At 45.7% G+C, this 24,718-nt stretch overlaps 1 protein-coding gene across 6 annotated transcripts in view; it reads right to left on the reverse strand.

The window, feature by feature from the left end:
- septin-9 (neuronal-specific septin-3) overlaps positions 1–24,718 on the reverse strand; it is a 163,613-nt gene that overhangs the window by 45,595 nt on the left and 93,300 nt on the right. For 5 of the 6 annotated variants that reach the window (XM_007908194.2, XM_007908195.2, XM_007908196.2 and 2 more), the window contains exon 2: positions 20,015–20,197. In XM_007908194.2, the coding sequence (XP_007906385.2) occupies positions 20,015–20,197 (183 nt within the window). Of the gene's footprint in view, positions 1–20,014; positions 20,198–24,595; positions 24,683–24,718 lie in introns of those variants that run through there. The other variant, XM_007908199.2, reaches the window with a different exon arrangement.

Below are 24,718 nucleotides of genomic sequence, written 5' to 3' on the forward strand. Positions count from 1 at the left end.
TTTCTTCCTTACAGCTCAGTAGAATGCGGGTCTGGGGGCATTTTACGATGAAAGGTTTGCGGACATGAAAGTGGCAGCCTGCAGCTTAGACTAAGGGATTCAAAGCAGTTGTGAAACAGCCAGGGTCAAAAGGTCTCCATCAGAAAGATCACTGGAGCAAAATCACTGGTGGATCAAACTAGACAGTCCACATCATTGCTGTTTCTAATCTGAATTGTTTATATGTGTTCAGACCTTGGGTAAATGTCTGGGGCTATATGTGGACACAAAGGAGTCTGTTAAAGCCAAATTAGATGGTCAATTTATTTTTGAAACCTTCAAAAAACAATAATCTTACACTGGCCATCCAAGAAGAACATCTGTAGTCCGCAGAAAATTGTGTTTTTGCATAATTCACCATCCAAAATAATAATAATAATCATCCTTGCATTTGATATACGGCCTTGTCACGTTGCTGAGACGACTCAAAGCGCTTCACAGAATATATTGTATACTGGATTGACTGTGTATTTTGTGGGCGAAACACGGCGGCCAATTGCGCTCAGCAGCGTCCCACAAACAGTGACCAAATTTGTTTTTGAGGGATCATTACCCCGAACGAACCGCTCAAGTCCACATTCAATAGTGTATGGCTGTTTGCAGGACATCACTGCACCGGCTGCTGCGTTTGCCTAGTCACTAAAAGTTATAGTAAAATCCCGTGTAGTGTTTATGGGGCTCTTGATCGGATTGGGGGTCGACCAATGCGATGACGACCATCGATACCTTTGGGGCAGCACCGTCCTTGGTACTGTCAGCTTTGCCAAGCGATGTGCTGCAGGCCACAAAATACTGACTTAAAAACAAATTGGCCAGCACATTACACAAGAGGAAGCAGACAGCTAAATATATCCTGTTACAGTGTGACACACTCAGCACTTAAGAGGCATCTCATTGAAAGAGGGTCTGTGATTTCAAGCATCCATTTATCTTTTTGTAAGCAGTGCATGAATCATTTAGAAATACAACAGAGTGGGCAGGGCGGACAGCCCACCTGGCACTTCAAGCTAGAAACATGACGATCCCTTCCTTAGTGACATGGAAACACATGTCACGCTTTATTCAGACTCAACAAGTATCACGATGACTGGGTAACATGTTACCAGGAGAAAGTTTAATTTCTTTCATATAGCAAGACAAGGATGATGAATTAACACTGCACTTTGATAATATATTATTTCCCCCCAAACCACCTCCTCCTTTCTTATTGCTGACAAGTCTCTCGTTAAACTCTTCACTCAAATATTGAGTCGCGCAGCACTCGCCTCGCAAGCGAGAGACCTGGGTTTGATTCCCAGGCAGGGCAAAACCTTAGGTAACTTTCCTTACTCCACACGCCTCTGTTTACCCAGCAGTAAGTAGGAACCCGATTATTAGTCACTGTGTATTACAATTGGTGGATCGCTTTTCCAGGGGTAATAATTCCTTCAAAAAAATAACAAGAAATTGGTCACTTCAATCCATGGCTGTTTGTGGGACGCTGCTGTGTGCAATTGGCTGCCGTGTTTTGCCCACAAATATACAGTCAATTCACAGTATATTCTGTGAAGCGGCTTGAGACATCTTGAATAAGTGATAAGGCACTGTATCAAATGCAAGGATTATTATTATACTATACATCACTGATGTACCTAAAATAGTTCAAACCTATATTGGCTATTGCCTCTGCTGTATGTAGAATAATGGATAGCTTAGAGTGGACCATATAACACACAGCAATAATTCACTGAGGAGATCAGACAGTGCCAATAAACTGCAGCATCAATGCTAAGAGAATGACAGAGAGAGAGTATACCAATATTGTCTGGACTATGAATTGCTATTCCTCTGGGCACACCATCCATCACGGTTGTTTGTGGGATGTTGTTGCGCTCAAATTGCCTTGCCTCGTGAATTTGCACAGTGCAAAATGCACAGTCACTACGCTGTAGTGTAAATCCACTGAATGGCTTTGAGACATCCTCCCAACGTGAAGGACTCTATAATCAAATGCAAGGATCATTATTGTTGATATTAATAATTATCATCAATGCTCCCTTTGCTCATTAGTCATTGGCCTGCTTCATGTCCTCAGCCCTACCATCGGAGAGCAGGCTTTCAGCCTTTCTGCCCTAACTCCCTGTAGCTCCATCCCAGTGACTCTCCGACTAACTCCTCCATCCATCCCACACTTTGTTAAAAGTCCGTATTAAAACCTACAACAATAAATTACATTTTTATGACGCCTTTCACATCAGTGCTATATCTTTGACTGTGCTTTCCGTCATCTTTACCCTCCCATTCCATCCCCTCACCACTCCCATACCCAACTTGGGTACCCAATGAGTAACTATTGAGGACCTTGTCTTTCCGACATGAAAGGCCATGTGTACATGTGAAGCTGTATTCCATTGTATGAATTATTGTCCTCTATTACATACAGAATCAAACAGTTATCATTTTCGGTAGAAATAATTCACAATCGCATAAAATACAGGAACTGGGGAACAGGGCTTGTGTAGAGCAGCGGGTTCTGATGCTTCACAACAAATTACAGTTTCACAGCACCCTTCACATTGGAACGACATCCCACGGCCCTGGACAGTTAAGGTTTTGTACCCGAGTTGGGGGTTGGAATCAAGAGGGTTGAAGGGTATGGGTGGGAGTGTGGCTGGAGGCACGGTCAAATAGGAAGGTCTTGAGATGGGCCTTCAAGGAGGTGAGGGAGAGGGTGAGGTGGAGGGATTCGGGTATGGTGTTCCAAAGGGTTGGGGCAGATAAGCTGAAGGCCCATCCGCCAATGGTGGGGCAGGTAGGGCGGGGGACTTAGAGCAGGCTTGTGCCCGCCGAACAGAGGGAGTGGACAGATACATTGGGTCATGAAAATGTGCAGTGCCTTTGCGGGTACAGAGGCAAAATCAAGTGGGACATTTAAGAGAACTGTGGGAAGCAGAGATAATATGGGATAAGGAGAGATGGCAGGGAAATGGGCTTAAAATATCTGCCAAGGTTTAATGAACTGGCCAAACCCACCATATGACCTCCTCACGTCACAAACTGAACTGAGCTTTGCACTGAGCGACTTGAATCCACGTGAGGCAACACAACTGGGAACCACAGAATGCAATGACTTACGAGTGAAACAAAATCAGATCATAAGCTGAAACAGAACTGATCTTGTACATCAAATGGACAATTTTGGTCTGACTTACGTGGGGCAGTGACTTCCTCAAATCTGCACGTTCCTGCCTCACAATCCTCGGAGTGCTGTTGGTAATACAAATTATACTATTCCACTAGCACTGTGGCTACACCATCTTCCCAAGCTGTCTCCTCAGCCCTGCCATACCAAGGCCGGCACAATATTTCACTGGTTATAAAAATGATTATCATGCATTTGATATAGCGCCTGCCTTAGGGTTAGCAAAGGTACGAATGACTCTGGTGTATTCAGCAGCACCACTTCAGATTGTTTCAAAAACTCAGTTCACTGATGTGCCATCTGGTTCTAAAGCTATTGAGGAGGATGGCAGAGGCTGTGGATGACCAGAGGTCAGTGGAGTCTCCCAGGGGGATTAACAGACTCCCAGGAGAGACCCCCTGGTAAGGTTAGGCAGGAAGTCTTCAGAAACCCAAAGCATCGCTGAGGGAAGATTTGATTGCATTATCAAATCTCTAAACCATTAAGTTGCTGAAGTATGTACTCTCCACGCTCCAGTATCCACTATGTATGTACGTGTGTGCCTACAAGTTTATACGTGCATATGTGTCTGTTTGTGTAATATATGTGTATGCATTGTACATATGTATACATGTACAATACACACATATTACAAACATACACATATTTTTTATATACATTTATATATACACAAACATACACACACAAATATGTATATGGGTGTGTGTGTGTGTGGAGAAACACACCTGCGTTCATGGATTTAATATCATAATTAATGCCAGGGGCGAGGATTAAGTATAAGATCTAGGGATTTAGAAGAGGAAACTTTGGAGCTAAGAATGAGAGTATTAGAGAGGATTAAATCGGAGCTAAATTCAATGACATAAATTAGATCGATAACCAAATTGGAGACTGTGGGTCTGGGCACAGACACATCCAAGTTTGAACAGATTGCTGTAAAAAGGTGAACACAGCACACAAATGGGGTGACTGTTAATTCTATAATAATGACAACATGCAAAAAAAACTGAAACCAATTGGAGGCATTTTGTAATAAGTAGCTACAAGATTTATCTACAAGGCCTAAGTCAATCGGCAGACCAATAGCCTTAGGGATCAGAAAACTGAAAATCATACAACCATCCACCCAGTGAAGCGCAATGAAGTAAAGGCTCCTTTTCAAACTCTATACAGACAGGCTGTAAGCAACCCGTTTGGCAAAGGTATGTCAGAATTGAGTCAGTCCTCTATGACAGTCTCAAGTTCAGTTTCTGAGGCAGGAGGGTCCGCAGTATTCCAGGGCACTGTTGATAATAATAATAATAATAATAATCCTTGCATTTGATATAGCGCTTTTCACGTCGGGAGGACGTCCCAAAGCGCTTCACAGAATAGACTGTAAAGTGAATTGACTGTATATTTGTGGGTGAACGCGGCAGCCAATTGCGCACAGCAATGTCCCACAAACAGTCAGGGATTGAAAATGACCAATTTATTATTGTTTTTGTTTTGGAGGATTATTATTAGGCCGTGTGGAGTAAGGAAACTTGCCCAAGGTTTCGCCCTCTGCCTGGAATTGAACTCAGGTCTCTCGCTTGCAAAGCGAGTGCTCTAACCACTGAGCTACAGGACTCCTGATGACAGGACAGTGAGCCTGGCTCATCGGCAGGACCTGGAAGGGCAGACCAGTCACTGGGGGCAGGGAGTGATCCCACTCAGCTGCTGTTAACCCTGCAGCCAAAGCCCTATTGGATAGGGTGGTCCCCGCTGCGGGAAAGCTTGCCAGACAGTGCTATCAATGGCAAGCTATGTGGTTTTAGCTGGTTAGATAGAGTCCAGCAGTTACCCTAATGCACACGCTGGGATCCCCAAGCCTTGGCTCTTACCAACCTGCCCCTAACACTTTCCAGAATTAGATAAGCAGGAAGCGTCCGTCCTGGGAGACAGCGCATTCCATTCCAACAATCTATCTCTGGAGTTTCCATGTGTAGGTCAGATGCATGGAATTCTCAGTTTGAATACTCTTAACACCTGACTAACCCAAAGAAAAGAAGTGAAAGTATCTTTCTGCCAAATTTGAGACGCTGAAAAGGGGAAGTGAATCGAATGATTAACAAAAGAGAAGGGTATTTTTAGCAATGGAACGTCTAGTTATATAACCATTCCGATCAGAGTGTTTCACAAAGCTGTCGTTACCTTCAAATTAGATAAACAAGGCACCCAACCAACCTGCCAAATTGAAGCTCAGTCGATGTCTGACATTAACATGTGCTGAGCAGAGCATTGTTGGAGGTGCTGTCGTTCAGGCGAGATGTTAAACCAAAGTCATGTCAGCTTTTTCAGGTGGACATTAAAGATCCCATAGCTCTATTTGTAAAGAGTCCTGGCCAACAATCTCCCAAACTAAATTATTCTTTCACTTCATGGCTGTTTATGGGACATTGTGGCGCGCAAATTGGCTGCTACATTTGCCTGCAGACGTACTTTACCGTAAGATCCTATGAAGTGCTTTGAAATGTTTTGATGATGTGATAAGGTGGTTCATCAAATACAAGGATGATTAATATTATATCATATTATTTCGCCCACAAAATACACTTTTCAGTATATCCTGTGAAGTGCTTTGAGACGTCTCAACAACATGATAAGCGGCTATATCAAATGCAAGGATTATTATCATTATGTTGTCTACACACTACACTTGCTATCAAGAACATACCAGGGATAGAAATTCCACCCTGTATAGATTTGCTTTATTGATGTAGCATTTTAGAACATCCAGAATTTGGAAACCAGTTTACTGTAAGCTTGTTTTACAAATCCCTTCACGCCCTGGGACCTCCCTACCTTTCCAACCTACTTACACCACCACTCGGTTGGCTCCCGCCTCCTGCATGTCCCTCGTCCCCTCCACTCCACCAACGGCGGTCGTGCTTTCAGCCACTACGCCCCGAAATACTGGAACTCTCTCCCTCAAACCCTCCGCTTTGCCCCTTCTCCGATCACAAGCTTCGTCTTTGACCCTGCCTGCGTTCACCTCACCCCTCCATCCCCGGCTCAGCATCAGGCTCCGCTACTGTTAAGCACTCCGCGATGCTACACTGCATGAGGGGCCCTATATAAATGCATATAAATTGTTGGTATTAAGACTGGATTTGTAAAACTCAGGACGTACTAAATTGCTACATAAATGGACTGAATCTGGAGCCTGGGGGAGCTTCTGTCCCCTGGTTGGATGGCTGAAACCTAGCTCTCTGCCTCTCATTTTAAGGTGAACAAAGAGGCAGGAGCAAAACTAACTCTATAATGACTCTTTTGTCCCTTTTAACATAAAAAGGCCTCAGGTCAGTCATTGATCACTGGAGGAAACCTCAGTGTTACTTGTTGAGCTGAGTGTGAGCTGGTTTACACCTAGAACAATTACTCTGAATTGGTGTGAATTGACCCCCTTGGTGAAATCCCCACAATGTACTTCCCAGCAACTGGCTTCACGTTCACGCTGCTCAATCCCGATTTATAACTGTGTTTTCATGGGGAAAATCTGGTGAAAACTTGAACAGTACAATCTGCTAAGATCTCAACTAGTGGAACAGGCTGAATGGCCTCCTGCTACGATTTTCCTATGTAATTGTCGGGCACTCCTTGCCAGTCTCCCCAATCCTTGTCGAACTCCTCCTACCTCTTTTCTCTCCAATCCCCTCCCCCACCCCAACAGTGCCCGACAGCTAACAGGAGCTGGAAGCTATTCTGGCTATTGAGCTTGTTCCACCAGTTGAGATCTTAGCAGATTTTTCAAAGGCCAATGCCCTTTCACCATACACTCTTTATACTTCGGACTCCCAAGTGATTAACTTTCCAATCGATTCTTCAAAAGGAAGCAGTAAAGCGAATTTCGCTACACAGTGGACTAACAGCAAAGTGCGTATCAGAAACCTCTGCTCTGCCAGCGGGAAGGGACAGTCATGAACGCTGTGATGACGCTCATCAAACATCTCACACATAATACAGCAAAGATCATTTATAGAGGGCTAAAATTAGGAAATGTGACCTTTTGACATTTTACTCTATCTTACAATATAGGGTGACCACACTTGGTAAATGTGGTTATCTATACACAGGAAAGCAAAAGGAAATTTCTCAAGCCAGCGTTTCAACGTTTGGGCATCAGCTGATTTACTTTCCTCATAAGGTGGAGTCCCATAACGTAGTGATTAGAGCACTCATCTCGCAAGCGAGAGAACTCAGGTTCGATTCCCAGGCTGAGCAAAACCTTAAGTAAGTTTCCTTACTCCACACAGCTCTGTTTACTTAGCAGTAAACAGAAACCCAGTTGTTAGTTGATTGGAGGATCGCTTTCCAGGGCTCAAAATCCCTTTTAAAAAATTTGGGTCACTCAATCCATGATTGTTTGTGCGACACTGCTGTACGCAATTGACTGCCGTATTTTAAGGCCACTTTCAAGGTCATCCATGGCCTTGCCCCCACCTACTTCTCTGATCTGCTCTCGCCTTACCAACCTGCCCACTCCCTCCATTCAGCGGGCTGCGGCCTGCTCCATGTCTGCCACCCGACCTACCGTCGGTGGCCGGGCTTTCAGTCTCTCTGCCCCCCACTCTGGAACTCCATTCCACGGCCCCTTCGCCTCGCTTCCTCCCTCGCCTCCTTCAAGGCCCGTCTCAAGAACTTCCTCTTCGATCATGCCTTGGTCGCCCTCCCACCTCTCTGACTTCCCTCATCCCTACACCACCCCTCTCCCATGCTCAGGTCCTGACCCCTGACTGTCCAGCGCTTTGGGACATCCTCCCGACGTGAAAGGCGCTCTACAAATGCAATTTTGTTGTTGTTGTTCGGCCACAAAATACATAGTCAATCAATCCACTTTACAATAAATTCTGTGAAGTGCTTTGAGACGTTTCAACGGCATGATAAGGTGCTATACCAAATGCAAGGAATGTGGATTCCCGGGAGGAATTCCTTAAGCCAAGCAGTTAAGCAGCGTTTTCTATCCACACTGTCGGAATGGGGTTGACGTGGTGTGAAACAAAGACAGCGTCAACTGGACGGAACGTGCAAAGCAATCAGAGAGAAAAAAGAAGCTTCTAGCCCAGCTCACAACGTCTCTTCTGTTCCATTAACAGTTTGTCCTTTTGGCTGTTTATGTTACAGATGAATGTGTGTTAAAGTTAACTCCAGGGTCAGGCAGCACTCCCTCACTCCCCCTCCTGCCCGCTGACACTTCTCCACGCCAGAAGGGGAGAAATAGGCAGCCAATCCATCATCTCAACATTACTGTCAATGGACAAGATACTCCCAGGTTAACCCCAGTCATTTGTCAAGACATCAAAGGAAGAGCAAAGCCAGCTAACAGCACTGGCGAGACACACTCACCACTGACTATATCCTGCTGGCCAATTAACACGTTACAATACGCATGACCATTTGGAGCCATATGCATCTTCAGACAGCTATCGTTACAAAGGAGAACAGCAAATGCACTTCGCAGCACATTTACACCAGTTATTTGATCTTCCTGCTTTTTAACACTTCCCCCCTCCAATTCCTGTTTATTTTTATCGCCTGCCTTTGCCCCCCCCACCACCCCTCACTGCCCATGTGTCAGTCCCTGGTGAATACACACCCCTCACGTGGAGCAGGAGGCGGTGAGAGAGGCAAGTCACTAGAGGCCATTTTTGCCCCCATCCTCATCTCACTCACAGCAATCATAGAAACAAAAGTGTGCGTCAGTCTGGCTGAGTTGGTAGCACTGTCGACGCTGAGTCTGAGGGCTGTGAGTTCACAGTCTAGGCTGATGCTCCTGTGTGCAGTCCTGAGGGTTCATTACGTTGTCAGAGATGCCGACTTTCTGATAGCAACATAGGAACTGCTAGAGAAAAAAAGCCCAGGTCCATCGTTCTCCTTCTACTATCCTGGTAGCCCCATGCTACAATAATAAAGATGGTGATAGCAATTAATTCTGTATGGATTAGTCTACATCCTCCTGATGTGAAAGACTCTGTATGTACATGTAATTTGTTGTTGTTGGAAAGATTTGGGAATCTTAGGTACAAAGTTGTCTGGTTCTTCCAAGAATCATTTACTATCACTTATTGTACGTGATGTCTCAGATGAGACGTTAAACCGAGGTCCCACCTGTGCCTGTTCAGGTGGACGTTAATGATCTATTTAATGCGCTACTTAAGAGAAGGGAGGTTGTCCCACATGGCAACATGCAGGATGTGACGTGAGTGGCGAACTGATGACCCGGAAGTCGGCCTTTTTGGAGGTGCGGGAGCCAGCTAGCTTACTGTGGAGCGAGCGAACACACACGGGCAGTGAAAGCAGCTTTCACAAGCTTCTTATAAATCAGGTGGCGATTCCCAACTGCTGCCTTTTAACAAAGCCCCAGTGTAGTACAGAAGCTTACCCCAACCTCAATATCTGGATGTGTGGGGCGGCCTCAGAGAACTCATTGGTTAAAGCTGCCATTCTGATTTACGAGCATTTTGATGATGCTTTGAAGCTCAACAGAATATAAAGACGTTATGTTATTCCACATCTGTTGTTGATAGTGTTAATAAAACAACAGCTAAACTGCAGCACTCAATCAAACGCTTCTCTATCGGAACTCCAAGGCAAGACCCTTGTTTGGCAATTCAGAGGGGTGCGGGGATGAGAAAGCATCATCTGGGGAAGCTGTTCACCTTTGAGATCTAATGAACAAATCTGTGATTCATTACTTCACAAAGCAAATAATTCATGACTTATTCAACGTAAAGGTTCAACGCAATTCCTCACACAACACATCAGTGCTCCACTGCACGATAGCCCTCAGCTGGTGGCTACATGTTAATTGCTGCAACTGCTATAGGGTGTCAGCCTGGCTAAATGGGTAGCACTCTTGCCTTTGTGAGTCTGAAGGTTGTGGGTTCATCCCCACACTCACAGCCTAGGCTGACGCTCCAATGCAGTGCTGGGGTGTGCTGCAATGTCAGACATGCTGTTCTTCGGATAAGATGTTAAACTGAAGATGTATTCAGGAAGATGTACAAGATCCAGTGCCACTATTCAAAAAGAGAAGGGAGTTTCTCTGGGTGTCCTGGCCAAAATTGCACTGGATAAAAAAAATGGTCATTCACTTCACAGTTGTTTGCTGGACGTTGCTGTGCACAAATTGGCTGCCCACAAAATACACAGTCACTAAGGTTTACAATAAATAGATGTATCATGTCAGGAGGATGTCTCAAAGCACCACACAAGATTTTACTGTAAGGTGCTGTGACTTGTAGGGGAGATCGGAAGGAAATCGATTATTGATGTGTATCAGCTCTGAGGTCTTCGGTGCTTTGAAATTTTGGTTGTAAGTGACGCACAAAGCTGGGTACATTGTGCACATTACTGGCCTGCAGGAGACTAACTGAAGACCCGCATCCCACTCCATCATCCACACACACGAACAGAATACATCCTCGATGATTCCATGCATAATTACAGAACGAGTTAAAAAACATCAAGAAAATACCAAAAATGAAGCAATTTCGGATGCGACCTTCAATTATAGATGGATGAAAGAGAGAATCTTGGAGAACGTTTGGAACACAAGCAACCCTTGCAAAACTTCCGGCTTCCTTTCGAATGTAAGCCCCAACCTTGCAATTTTTCTACTGCTCCAAATGGAACTGTCATTATAATAATAATCATAACCCTCTCATTTGAAACAGCACCATCTCACATCGATGAGACGTCTCAAAGTGCTTCACAGGATATACCATAAAGTGTAGTGACGGTATATTTTGGTGGGCGAACGGGGCAACCAATTTGCGCGCCAGGTCCAATTTTCCACGGAGGAAATTCACTTTTCTTTTCAAATAGTGCCATGAGATCTTTAAAGTTTCCTCAACAGACAGACAAGATCTTTGTTTAAGTCTCATATGAAAGATGTACCTCTGACAATGCACTGGTGTAGCAACCCGGACTGACTTGCAAGGCTCTTACGTTTTGTGTGTAGTTTGCAACAAGCCAGGATATGGTGACCTTTAAGAGAATCGTTTGGTTTTTTGCTAGAAAATTCAAAACTCCATAAAAGTCCTTCTGGACAATATGCAGCAAATCAGCATTAAACTCCTTTCATTCAATTTTAGTGGGGAGACAATGGGTGTGGGGGGAGCACAGATGGAAGGACTCTCAATACATAGGAGTTTGGTTTGTGAGACACAAGTCAGATTCAAATTTGATAAAATGAAAGGGCGAGAGAGAACGAGAGAGCGAGAACGAATTACTAGGGAGCTGGACAAGGTCAGGAAACCACAAGTACACGAGTAGTGTTGTTGGTGAGACAGTAGCGAGATACACAGGTACTCGACACAGCTCTTGGCCCATCTGAGCTGAGCAGCTCATCAAACGAATAGTGGACATGAGTCACTGTGCAAGCTAAAGATGGGCTCTCGTCTGTGCTTCTATCCTCCGTGTGAAGTTTCCACAATTTCAATGATAAAGATCTTAAGTGCTTTGAGGGCAAATACTGTAATTGCCAAAATAATCAAAGTTATTGTGCTCTGCGGCTAAACTTAAAAATGAAGATTAACATGTAACATCTAACAGGCCACTTTAAATTATAATAATGATAATCCTCGCATTTTATACAATAATGTCTTGCATATATACATAACCCTCTTCAAGCGGGTAGCGTCTCAGATCACGTATAGAGCATAAGGAGTTTGGTTTGTGAGACACAAGTCAGATTCAATCACATCAGGAGGATGTCTCACAGCACTTGACAGGCTTTACCGTAAGGTGCAATGATTGGATTTTTTGGATGAACGCAGCAGCCAATTTGCACACAGCAATGTCCCCGAAATAGCCATGAAGCAAGGAACCAATTTTAGTCTGGGGAATTGTTGGTCAGGACACCTGAAGAAATTGCAACAAAATATTTTCCCCTTTGTTTGCATTATTAACACCTCTTTAACCCATCATCCCCTGTCCTCTACCCCATTTTCTCCTTTGCCTTCCTTGCTCTGCCTCCCCACTCTGTTAGCCCTTAAAAGCCTCTCCCTCCCAACATGCCCCAGTTCTGATGAAGGTTCGTGGAACCGAAACGCTGACTCACTTTCCTTTCCCCGTAAATACTGCCCTATCTGCTGAGTGTCCCCAACGACTTCTGTTTTTGTTTCAGATTTCCAGCATCTGCAGTATTTTGCGTTTTGCAAGGATTATTATTATTATTCAAGTCCCGACGTGGGGCTTGAACTCACAACCTTGTAACTCTGAGGCAAGAGTGCTATCGACTGAGCAGGGCTGAGACACTGGCAAAAAACTGTGCCATTACGAGAAAAATATGACTCACGGAGAAAAAGGGACCATTCTGCAAGTCACAAGATAGTCTTGTGTCACTGCACACTGTTTGAAGATCACTATTGATGTCTAAATGAATGTTGTCTTTGTGCAGATGAAGAGAGGGCACAGCACAAACTGCAAACAGGTCCGAAGTGGTCATCTACTGTTCACAAAGATTAGGAAACGTAACCCAAGGTAAAATGCAAGGGTCTCACTAGCCGCAGCTCATTGCGCTCCTGATACACAAAGCACAAGCAGAGAAACAGGGCTCTATTGTGATAATGGACATGTCACCATCTCGTCAGTTTCCCGATCACACGTGGACAAGTGTCCGATTCTGACTCGTGCAAAGGAACACAAAAATAATGAATAAAACAGAGGGATTGGAATGGGGGGTCGCATGATCTCACTTTAACAGTAAAAGCCTGTGAAGCACTTTGAGACGCCCTCTTGACATGAAAGGGGTTCTATCGAACGCAAAAATAATGTTAATGCAGAGTTTATAATCAGGGGCTAGCAAAACTCACAGAATACGCCACTAAACACCCCAAACTTGAAAAGTCCATTACCCCTCTGTACCGTAAATGGCTCAGAGTTAAGGAATACACTCCCTGAATAACTGATACCTGCGTAGATTGCTGGGCAATACAGCTGAAAGAAAATATGCGTTGACCTGTAGATTTTTCTCCGTACTTATATTCTGTGAGGATTTTGAAGCTTTCCAAATATGTACCTCCACTAATACCATCAGCAAAGGGTAAAGTAGCTGAAAACGTTTTAATTTTTTAACATATGTTCCACTTTACAATTTCTGTTTATTGCAAAGAAAAGAATAAAAGCATCACCACATTGGGAACCTGCAATATACCAGGTCAACGCACTAAACAGTGAGTCCTGTGACGTGCTTTCAGTTGTTCTCCTGATATGAAAACCAATATGTCAAGCCAAAGATTATTATTAATTCCATTTCATCTGCTTCCTTCACGTCTTGAGTTATCTTTCCCCTCCCCAACGTCCCAAACTCCTACCCCAGCTCAGATGTCCTTTCATCGTTGTCCAGCACTATCAGATATGTAAATTATATTGTATCGCAGACAACCTTACTCTCCTTTCCCAGAGTTCTGTTTGCAAACTCTGGACTTAATCAATAAATTTGCTGATTAAAACTCTGAATTATAATAATAATGCCTGTATTTGATACAGCACCTTATGACGTCTTTAAGACGTCTCAAAGCGCTTCAGGATATTCTGTAAATTTTGTGGGTGAAATGTGGCAGCCAATTGCACACAGCAGTCACCCACAAACGAGTCGTTTTTTTTTACAAAAAGGGGGTTATTACCCCCAGAAAAGCAAACAACCGGGTTCCTACTTACTGCTAGGCAAACAGAGGCATGTGGAGTAAGGAAACTGTGTAACATTTCGCCCTACCCGGGAATCAAACCCAGGTGCTCTCGCTTATGAAGCGAGCGCTCAAACCAATACACTGCAGGACTCCACTAGAATACTAGAAAGCCCTCAAAAGCTTAAGAGCAGAAATTCCAGTCTGTAATTGGATCTGGTTTATCCGGTGCAGTCTGTGGACAGCACATGCTTCAACAAAGTAAGCAGTTCGCCACTTTAAAGGCTATGGCAGAGTGCCACTCAATTCAGAGCGGGAAGCAGCACAGATTCAAATCTCATTCAGGCTCTGTCACTGCTATTTGAGCCTCCGCAACTGGCCAGATATAATATCAACTCTTTCCTGAACTGTAGATGGTGATCTTCACTTCAGTGGGTACTGGAGGGAAGGGGGAAAACAGACAGACGAGAGAGGGGGAGAATGGGACAGGTGGGCGAGGGTGGGGGGGAAATGGGACAGACAGGGAGAGAGAGAGATGGGATAGACACACGGCTCCAGAATCGGTGGGATATCTTTACTCTCACTGTGACACCAGATGGCAACTTTCACCTCAGTGGGGGTTCAGGAAAAGAGAGAAATGGAATAGACCGACATAGGGACATTTAGGGCATTGTGTGGGATTAGGCTGTTCAACAACAACAACTTGCACTTACATAGCGCCCTCCACACAGAGTAGAGTCTCAGAGCTCGTACCCTGACTCCAAGCCGGGTTGGGGATGTGGCCGTAAGCACAGTCGAAGAGGAAGATTTCAGGTGGGACTTGAAAAGGGAAAGGAGGGTGCAAGGCGGAGGCACTTAGGGAGAGTTCCAGAGTTTCAGGGCGTATTGGCTGAAAGCGCGACCTCCGATGATGGGGCGGAGGGTGTGAGCGACATGCAGGAGTTCCCGGGTGGTGGATTGGGGAGCGAGGAGTTTACTGTTTGAGGGGTGGGAGAAGAAGGGGAGGGTATAGTGCTTAGTACAGGGTATAGTGTATAATTCAATGACCTCTCTGCCGCCCACTAACCCCCACACCAGCCACTCAGGCAGCACAGATTTGCTGAGGATTCACAAACAAACTGGAGAGATTCGGGTCTCCACAGTTCAGGTGTAAAATCGGAAAATGAGTCTCTGCAAATCAAGTGAGCAAAGATGAGAGTCAGTTGTGAGAGAGAAAGAGGGAGAGAGTGTGTGTGTGAGAGAGAGGAGAGATAAAGAGGGGGAGAGAGAGTGTGTGTGAGACAGAGAGACTGGGTTCTTTATCAGAAAACGCTGTTTATCCTGCACAGCATTTTCTCATTACTCTCTGCCAAGGCCCTGCTGAACGTACAGTCAGTCGATCCATCACCCACACGATTTCAGTGACCAGAACGTTTCAACAGCTGGGAGAGCATGTGCAGCAGCCCTGCCACCGCCTGAGAGAATTTATTTCACCTTAAACTAATTTAGTGGAGGTCATATGGTCTGATTTATAATCAGTCACTTGTTCACCACCTGCATTTGGGGGGGTGGTGGGAAGAGCAGATCCTGTTGTTTTTACACGTGGACTTTCTGCTGCTCTTTGCAATTTGTATTTATGACGCATCAACCATCGTTCATCTAATTGGATCGCTCTTTCAAAGAGCCGGCACAGGCACAATGGGCCGAATGGCCTCCTTCTATGCCATTAGGATTCAATGATTCTATGAAATACTTCCATGTTTATACCGAAGTATTCAGCCTTAAATTAAAGACATGCATCTCAAGCCGAGAAAGCTATGACCCCCCCCAGGCTGTGGCTGGACACAGAGGAATGAGGGGCATCCCACACAATAACTTTACAGTGTTCCTCAGAGGTTAGGGTGCCCTGAAGCTGGTGGGTTTCTGGGGGCAATGTTTAAGAGCCCAATCACTCCAACCCCAGCCCCATGAAACAGTCTACCTCAGGGTTGAGTGATCTTATCACAGACAATGTTAGAAGTGTTTCCTTTGCTAAGCAGGATTTCCGGCTATCATTTAAGATGTGATGGATTATTCCAGAAACCCTTGTAAATGTCCCTGGGCTCTTTTTTTTTTGTGGGGGGGGGGGGGATTTGCTTCCTCCCAAGTTGTGATTCATAACAAGAGTTTCTCACGCAAAATAAATGAATAATTAATAATCCTTACATTTGAGATCAGGAGATAGGTTCAGTGGAAGAAGGCCCTTCGGCCCATCTGATCTCATCCTTCCAGAATTCCCATTGCGTCCTCCCATCACAGCATCAAGCTGCTTTTTTTTTTGCACGAATCCAATGTCCTGGCCTCAACCACCCACCCTTCCTGGTAACCCTGTTCCAGTCGTTAATTCCCCTCTGAGTAAAGAAAAACGTTCTGGTTTCTGTCCTGATATTAACTCTTTGTAACCCTAAACCTGTGTCCTCTTGTGCTGTCTTTGGGAAGCCTAACGTAGTGTTCCGGGATTGCATTTATATAGCGCCCTTCATCTGCGGGTAGCATCCCAGAGCGTGATACACATCTCTAGAAGACCACTCTCTCTGCTCAGCGAGCACTTGCCTGCTTCATGTCCCGTCCCCCCAGCCCTGACCGGTATGCCTCACTTTGCTGTTGTTGGACAAGCTGTCAGCCACCACTCTGCCCTCGCACTCTGAGTTTGCAATTCCATCCCGGAGTCTCTCCATCTCTCCTTCCCTTCCCCACTTTAATACATTTCTCATTTCTCTTCTACTATGGTTTTAGTCACTCCCCACCCCCTCCCCCACCAACCACTTCCCCCCAGTTCAGACTCCCAGATTGCTCTGTGAAATGCTTTTAACGTCCTCCGGATAAAGTTTAAATGTAAAATTGTTGCTGTTGCAAGTTGAGCTCAACATAAAATCAACTCGAAGGTAACCGACTGGAACAGTGTTTTTTCTGAGACAGATGCTTTCGGCCTACGAACTGGTTTAAATTAGCATATAGATTCAGTACAGATGGAGTCAGACTTGGGCACTCAACACCATTTACACTGTGCATCTTAATTCAAATTGACGAGGGTGTGAGACAGCATTCCAATCATGAGAGGCCTCATAGATGAAGTAAGCTATTTGTAGGGAATGTGGAGGACATTTATCTAACCGACAAGCTGGTACAGTCAGTAAAACATGGCACACACACCAGAAAAAAATGCAAACCAATAAAACCATCAAACCATCGTTACAATTGTCTTGTTCCAAACTATTAGCTTCCAAGACTGCAGCCACATTCTTTTCCTCCTGCCCAAAATATCTCAGTCGATTTGTTTCGTCTCCCTGGAGCTGGGTCGTGAAGTCAAGGAATGAGAATTCATCTATGCAAAATAGTTTCTTCCACGGACAGTCAAAAATGCTCCAGACAAAGTTATTCCATCAGCTGCAAACTGATGCCTCTGGCAAAAAGTCCTGTATTGCCTGTCTGAGCTGCCGTCATTCTGATGGGATGTTAAGAGATCCCATGGCACGATTCAAAAAGAGAGGAGAGTTTGTCCCCGGTGTCCTGGCCAACAATCCCTTCAGATAAAAGATGGTCATTCATGGCTGCTTGTGGGAATTCCTTTGCGCAAATTAGATGTTTGCCTACAAAATACAGTCACTATGTTTTATAATAATTCTTGTGAAGACATCTTGATGACCTGATGAAGCACTATATCAAATACAAGGATTGTCTTATAAGCTAATTTACAGTGAGTCCTGTGAAGCACTTTAAAGCGTTCTCCTGATGTAAAGGGCGGGATATCAAATGTAAGGGTTATTTATTATTTTTATTAATATTACTAGCTTTCTCCGCCAGCCTTTATATAATAATCCTTATATTTGATATAGCGCCTTATCACGCCGTTGAGATATCTCAACACTTCACAGGATATATTGTAAAGTGGAGTGACTGTGTATTTTGTGGGCGTTACCGCGGTAGAGACAATCGACGAACAACTGTGTCCTACTTACTGCTCGGTAAACAGAGGAGTGTGGAATAAGGAAATGTTCTAAAGGTCTCACCCTGCGTGGGAATCGAACCTGGGTTCTCCCGCTTGCGAGCTGAGCGCTAACCACTGCGCTACAGGACTCCCTTTTTCTCAGGCAGTATGCAGCTCATCTTACTTTGCAACCCTATCACTTTCAAGGATACAATCAAATCACCACGAGCACACTGTCTAGCAGCCGGGCCCAGAAATGATGACATCAGGATTGAGGTTGAATGATTGCGGGAGGTGCCAGACATCAGCAAACGCGTGAATTCGGAAAGGAACAGACCCTTGTCACTATGTTAACCAGCTGCCACTCTATTTATAACCCAGTGAAGGCAGCAGTCAATCTAAGCAAACACACCAGCACTCACAGTTATCATGCTGAGACAAGACTCACCACACAATACAACAATAACGTGCTACAGTAATCTTGCATTTGATGTAGCACCCGTCATGTCAGGAGGATGTTTCAAAGCTCTTCATAGCATTTACCATAAAGTGTAGTGACTGTATTACTACAGCAACCCCCCATAAACAGCCATGAAGTGACATTGATCAAACAAACTACAGCCAACAGGGTGCGATTCATTACCATACGGTTTGGCAGCTACAGTTGGTGAGTAATTTGAGTAATTTTGCCAGACTGTATCAAGTGGCAGATTTCTGCCGTGTGGACTTTCACACCCACCTACATTTGTCCGAAGGAAATCGGACAAAAGTACCCTGGCCGAAAGGCATTTTACTTTGGAACAACACCTGCTCCTAGATTCACCTCCCCTCCCTGACAAAGCTCGTCCCTTTTATCCACATTATTCTTTGTGAATTAATAGATTAGGACAGCCCAGTCTTCAGATTCAATGGCACTCACTGGCTATTCAAGCAAAGATTTGCAGACAAAACCCTTATCACTGCACCTTACAATATATCCCGCAATACACTTTGGCACATCCTTTCATTTGAGTCTCGGTCAGGTTCCACTGACGCTTCATCTCGCAATGGATTGGTTTTGTGGTCCTCACCTATAAATCCTTTCATGCTCCAGCACCTCCCTAACTGTGTGATATCCACTCCTCTGCTCGGCTTCAAACGCTCTCCCTCAATCCGTCCGACTTGTCCCCTCCTATTTCAGAGCACGTCTGAAAACCTTCCTCTTCGAGGAGCTCAGGGCAGCTGCACAACCCCACCGCCCCAGGCCTTCAGCTGTGACCTCCCCTCCCCCAATCTCTGGAATTGCCTCCCTCGACCTCCCCGTCTCGCGTCCCAACCCCCTATCGAACAGCCTTAAATCATGCCTGAAAACCTACCTCTGCGACCCTGCCTACAATCTCGTCCCTCTTCCCTCTCTCATTGTAAAGAAGCTTTTCCATATGAAGGATGTATAACAACAACTTTCACTTATATAGCGCTCTTCACGTGGGGTAGTGTCTCGGAGCGCTTAACAGTGGCCTGACGCTGAGCTGAGGGGAGGAGGGAAGTGACAGTGAACACCGTCAAAGAGAAAGTCTTCAGGCGTGATCTAAAGATGGGTAAGGAGGGACAAGGCAGATGGATTGATGGAGAGACTTCCAAAGTTTTGGGACATAGTGGCTGAAAATGCAGAGGGTGGAGGGGAGAAGGGACGAGCAGCAGGCTGGAGCCAACCGAGCGGAGGCAGCAGGTGGTCGAAGGGGGAAAGCAAGTTAGAGAGGTAGGGAGGTGCCAGGGCATGAAGGGATTTGCAGACGAGTGAGAGGAGTCATTCTTGAAGTCATTCTGTTCTGTGGTAGAGAACCAGTGGAGCCTGGTGAGGACTGGTGTGATGGGGGGATGGCATCTCTCAAAACCCCAAAAATACAACATTTCACAGCGAGTTTAAACCGTTGCTGCCTACATTGTGCAGGGCAGCAACCTCGCAGCCTGATTCCCAACACTTTACCCAATTAATATTTCCTGTGCTGGAAGGAGCACAATGACTTGCTTTTCCTTTCACATTAAGGTTTCACAATAAACAACGGAGAACGCACGGAATAGAAAAGAAGGGGTGGGATTGTCACATCGATTCAGTGTGGAGGGTGTTTGAAGGGGAGGGATGTGGGGTGGAGGGGCCTGGGGATGGGGAGGAAGGGAGGGTGAAACATGTAGCGATTTCAGAAATGTGCCAATTACCTACGACCATGATGTTGAACTCGAATCCGGTTTTCATGGCTTTACGCCGCATCTGATCCAGGACGGCTTCGATGCCCACATATCCAAACAGATCGCTTCCCGTGATGTTCTTCTTGGGGGCTGGAGGATAAAGGGGCCCAACCTCCTTGGTCGTCTCCGCCATGATCTCTCTCACCTCTGATCCTGCCGGAAGAGGAAGAATAGACAAGGTTTTAGCAACTGATGGGGAGTGGTCACCACAATCCTGGCCCTGCAAACCAACACCCGCCGACAGACCAACCAGAGGAGACTGTGGACATTTGTTGACAGCCAATGCCTGCACTCAAGAGATTAGATTAGAGCCTTGAAATCAGCTCCTGGGATCTGCTATCATTGACTCCAAAATGTACTGTTTTGCCTGTTAACTGTGCAAACACATAAAGCTCAGGCTGTGCTGATTTTGTTTAGCCTCTGCCCAAGTCACATCTGAAGCCGTTTGGTGCAGATCCCAAACTAACGACATCCTCACAGAGACGTCTCTCAGGTCAACAAAACCAGCCAAATGTTTATCTGGAGATACGGTCTGAAGTTGATTACTAGGAACTTTTACGTCCAGATTGCAACAAAACAAGGATTACTTGTTAAAGCCAATCGCCTCCTTGAGAAGTGTGTGGGTTTTAAAAGCTCCACACATCCCATTGTATCGTAGCATAAGCTTGTTCAGTTTGGTGCCTAGTGTCCCAATAAGTGCACACAGTCCACACACACAATACACAGAAATAGGCAGCCACTCACAGGCTTGACTTTCACCTTCACAGTTCATTTAACTCATCACTTTAATAGTGGTCCAAAACAGACAGAATCAGAAAATGCAATAGAGAGACAGACACCCAAGAGAGAGAGAGAGACCCAACAGAGAGAGAGAACACAGTGAAAGAGAGACAGATAATACAGTGACACAGACAAGAGAATGCACAAGAGAGAAAGACAGAGAAACATTTAGAAAGAGAGATAGTGATAGTGAGAGAAAGTTTGAATGAGAGACCAAGGAGGGGAGAGCAGAGCAAAGGAGAGAGAGGAACTAGTACTAGAGTGTCAACAATATAACAACAAGATTACATTTGTATAGTGCCTTTCACGTCGGGAGGACGTCCCAAGGCGCTGGACAATGTAAGCATTTCAGACCTGATCTGGGGGGAGAAGGGAGGGGGAGAGGAAGGGGGGTTGCCAATGCATGGTATATAGCTCTTAAAGCAAGAATCTTTTGGTTCATGCCACACCCAATTTGTATTTTAGCGAGGACCTATTTGCCCGGTTCCTTTGTTAAAACATGAGAAGATTGGTTCAGACGAAGAAGACCCTTCGGCCAATCTGATCTCATCTTTCCAGAACACACACCTTTCAGTCTTCCTGTCACACATTGAATGAGGTCTCGGCTCCCTGTTCGAGTGGACAGTAAAGATTTTGTGGGATTATTCAAAAAGGGCAGGGCATTTCTCCCTCTCGGTGCCCTGGTCAACAATCCCCCCACGCCACTCCTGCCTGATAAAATCTGTCATTCACTTCACAGCTGTTTTTGGACGTTGTGTGCAAACTGGCTTCAACATTCAAATACACGGTGAATCCTGTAAAGCACTTTGAGATGTCCTCCCGAAGTGAAAAGCACTGTATCAGATGCAAGTGTTAATTATTATTTTAAAGCAAGCTATAGCATCTTCTCTTGTGGTATCACCTCTTGGATGACAAACGTATCTCTGCATCTACCATAAATATTCAGTGTCAGCACATCTGTGATAACCTCTTGATCTGAGAAGTATAAACCATCCCAGACTGTCAAAATAACGTTGAAATATACAGAGAACGTACACAAATGGTACTTTTAGAACGGCAGAACTAAATCACAGCTGTGAACAGCAACAATGCCTTGCCGGATATTTTCATTGCAGTATTGAACTGAATGCTGGAGCAAAATGGTTATAGATAGAGACCTCATTGGCTTCAGGGAGACAGAGAGTAGAGACCAGCGCTCCCTCCAATGCTAGCAGTAAATGTACAAAAACTTACCAGTCTGGGCCCTTGGCATTGAATTAGCTAAAACAGTGAATTCTTGTGATGATTTTCTAATCCCTTTTTCACAGTAGCAGAGTTAATCTGCCAATGAAAGCCCATCTCATCCAATGCCAATTGTAAGCATCCAGGCTCCATTACACCCTACTTGTCGGTCTTCCCAACTCTTCCCTCCACAAACTGCAGATTATTCAGAACTCCGCAACTCGTGTCCTCTCCCGCACCAAGCTCTGTGACCCTATCACCCCTATTCTCACCCGGCTTAACTGGCTCCCAATCATCCAGAGGATAGAGTTTAAAATCCTGGTCCTCGCTTTCAAAGCCCCCCATGGCTTTGCTCCTCATTACCTCTGTGACCTGCTAATGCTCAGCGACCTCCTGTCTGCTCCATGTTGTCCCTCCCTGCCTGCCCCACTCGGGCCTTCAGCCTTTCTGCCCTCAACCTTTGGAACTCCATCCCACAATCCCATCGCCTCACTCCCTCCTTTGCCCCCTTCAAGGCCTGTCTCAAGGCCTTCCTCTTCAACCGCACATTCAGTCACCCTCCCTGCCCTCCACCTCTCCTGATCCCACCCCCCAGCTAGGGTGCTCACCCTTGACTGTACAGTGTTTTTGGACATCCTCGTTACATGAAATGTGTTGTTGTGAGTGGCTGCAAATTTATATAACATACAGTTTACGTAGCTGCGGCCTTCGTGTAGGATATCATCTCAGAGCCCATCAAATTAGTGAGGAGTGGGGGGGAGTCTCTGAGCGAGGGAGAATGGGCAGTGACCTTAAACAAGGTCAAGAAGGTAGGTTTTAAAGTGGGATGTTATAAATATGAAACTCTCATAAATTATTGGACCCCCCCACCCTCCCCAAATAGTGTAATATTTAGGTCTGCGTCTCTATTTGTGTGCTTCTGTGCGTGTGCATGAATGCGTGTGCTTCCCATGCACGTGTGGTTGTGCTTCTGTGTGCACGCACAAGGGCGCTTGCACGTGTGCACGTGTGTGCGTATGCATCCACGCTTCTGTGGACGCTACCCTGTGTGATATAAATGCTCTATAAACGCAAGTAGTTGTTGTTCTGTGGTGTCTGCCAGTCTAGCTCTGTGGTTGCATCGCTCACAGGAATACCCAGTCAATTCTCCTTCAGCGAGCAGCAGTTTGGTTTACATTATTCTCAGTTCTACAATGACTCAGCGACATCTGTTTGAGGATCAAGTCTTACGCCGACCTCACGGTCTCCTGGCTGTAACTGCCCCAGACAGGCAGACAGACAGCCTGGCCCCGCAAACAGCCTCCAAACCTGGTACAAACCCTCACCCTCCCTGTGTGCGGTTTTCATACAAACAGGATACTGGTGTTGCTGCAGTGGTGCGAGCCTGTCTGACCGCTGATTAGTGAGGCTTTGATCTCTTAACACTCTACCTCTTCATCTGAATTTCAATGGACAGAGAGAGATGGCTGCATTCTGGGCACTGCAAGGCTTCACACCGCTTGTCACAGTAAGTTCACCCGGATCGCTTCTGGTTTGTAACATAAACGTGTAACGCGGGGCTGCATCACTCATCTCTGACAAGTTCCCATCACTGGAGCTCGCTCAAGAGCTCAGACGCTAATGAGAGTCTCTCTAGTGCTGTCTTCTCTTACCTTCTTCTGCCCACCCCACCCCACCCAGCACTACACACACACACACGCACACACACAGCTCAGGCCCTGAGACCCAGAAAATGCAAATCACTGCTGACTGCAACACAGATGGTAGCAGGTGACGACACAATGGGAGCGGTAATTCTAATAAAACCACACAGGCACAGAAGGTTCTCTGCCCCATGTTAAAAAAAAATTCCTGGCTGTCAGTGGATATTAAAGAGAAGGAACTCATTGACATGGTAAATTGTCCAAAGCGTGTGTGGTTCCTTACAAAGAGAATCGAGGAGGGATGAAAGGAAGGTTCCAGCACACCCCCCACCCCCCACTCTTCCCGCCCCATCTTGTAGTCTCTCAGTTTTGCTGCAGCCCCAGCCCCATGCTCCTTCTCGAGCCATCTGTTTGCTAATCAGAACTCTGCACCATTTGACTCCTCACTCCACATCACCGAGCTGCTTCAGCCCAGCTTGCAAGCTGAGGTGAAGTGAGACGCTGCGATACAGAGGCAGCGGCGTCAAAGCCGGCGTATAAGAATTAGGCAAACGGGGCAAAGGGACACACGAGCACAGCGAGGCAAAGATCTACAATCAGGCGCAGAAGGCAAAGCTTCATTTAACAACCGACTCCTCTCCACTAAACAATGCACGCCTCTGCTCAGCGGTGAAAAACTACTCCGATACTTTTCCTGGCTATCCTAATCTGTGATGCTCTTGCACTGTATCCCGGTTGGTGTGAGCAAACGCTATCAGATTACATTCAAATCCTGCAGCATGTAAGCAAGTCAGATATTGCATAGGAGCTGACATGTCACACTGCCATTGCAGTCAGCCACACAGAGTGAGGCACGACCCACTGCAAAGCGGGGTGTTTTCTACACGTAGCTAGGCTCGGGACTTACCCTCCGCATCCAAGGGGTCCTTTTCAGCTGAACGACTAAAAATACCTGGTGGGAGGAATGGTGCCGGGGCCTCTCGCTTGCGTTTGTATCTGCAGCTTGTGCTGTGGCAAATAATTCTCCCCC

The sequence above is a fragment of the Callorhinchus milii genome, unplaced genomic scaffold (assembly GCF_018977255.1).
Source record: "Callorhinchus milii isolate IMCB2004 unplaced genomic scaffold, IMCB_Cmil_1.0 Scaffold16, whole genome shotgun sequence".
In the NCBI taxonomy this organism is placed as follows: domain Eukaryota; kingdom Metazoa; phylum Chordata; class Chondrichthyes; order Chimaeriformes; family Callorhinchidae; genus Callorhinchus; species Callorhinchus milii.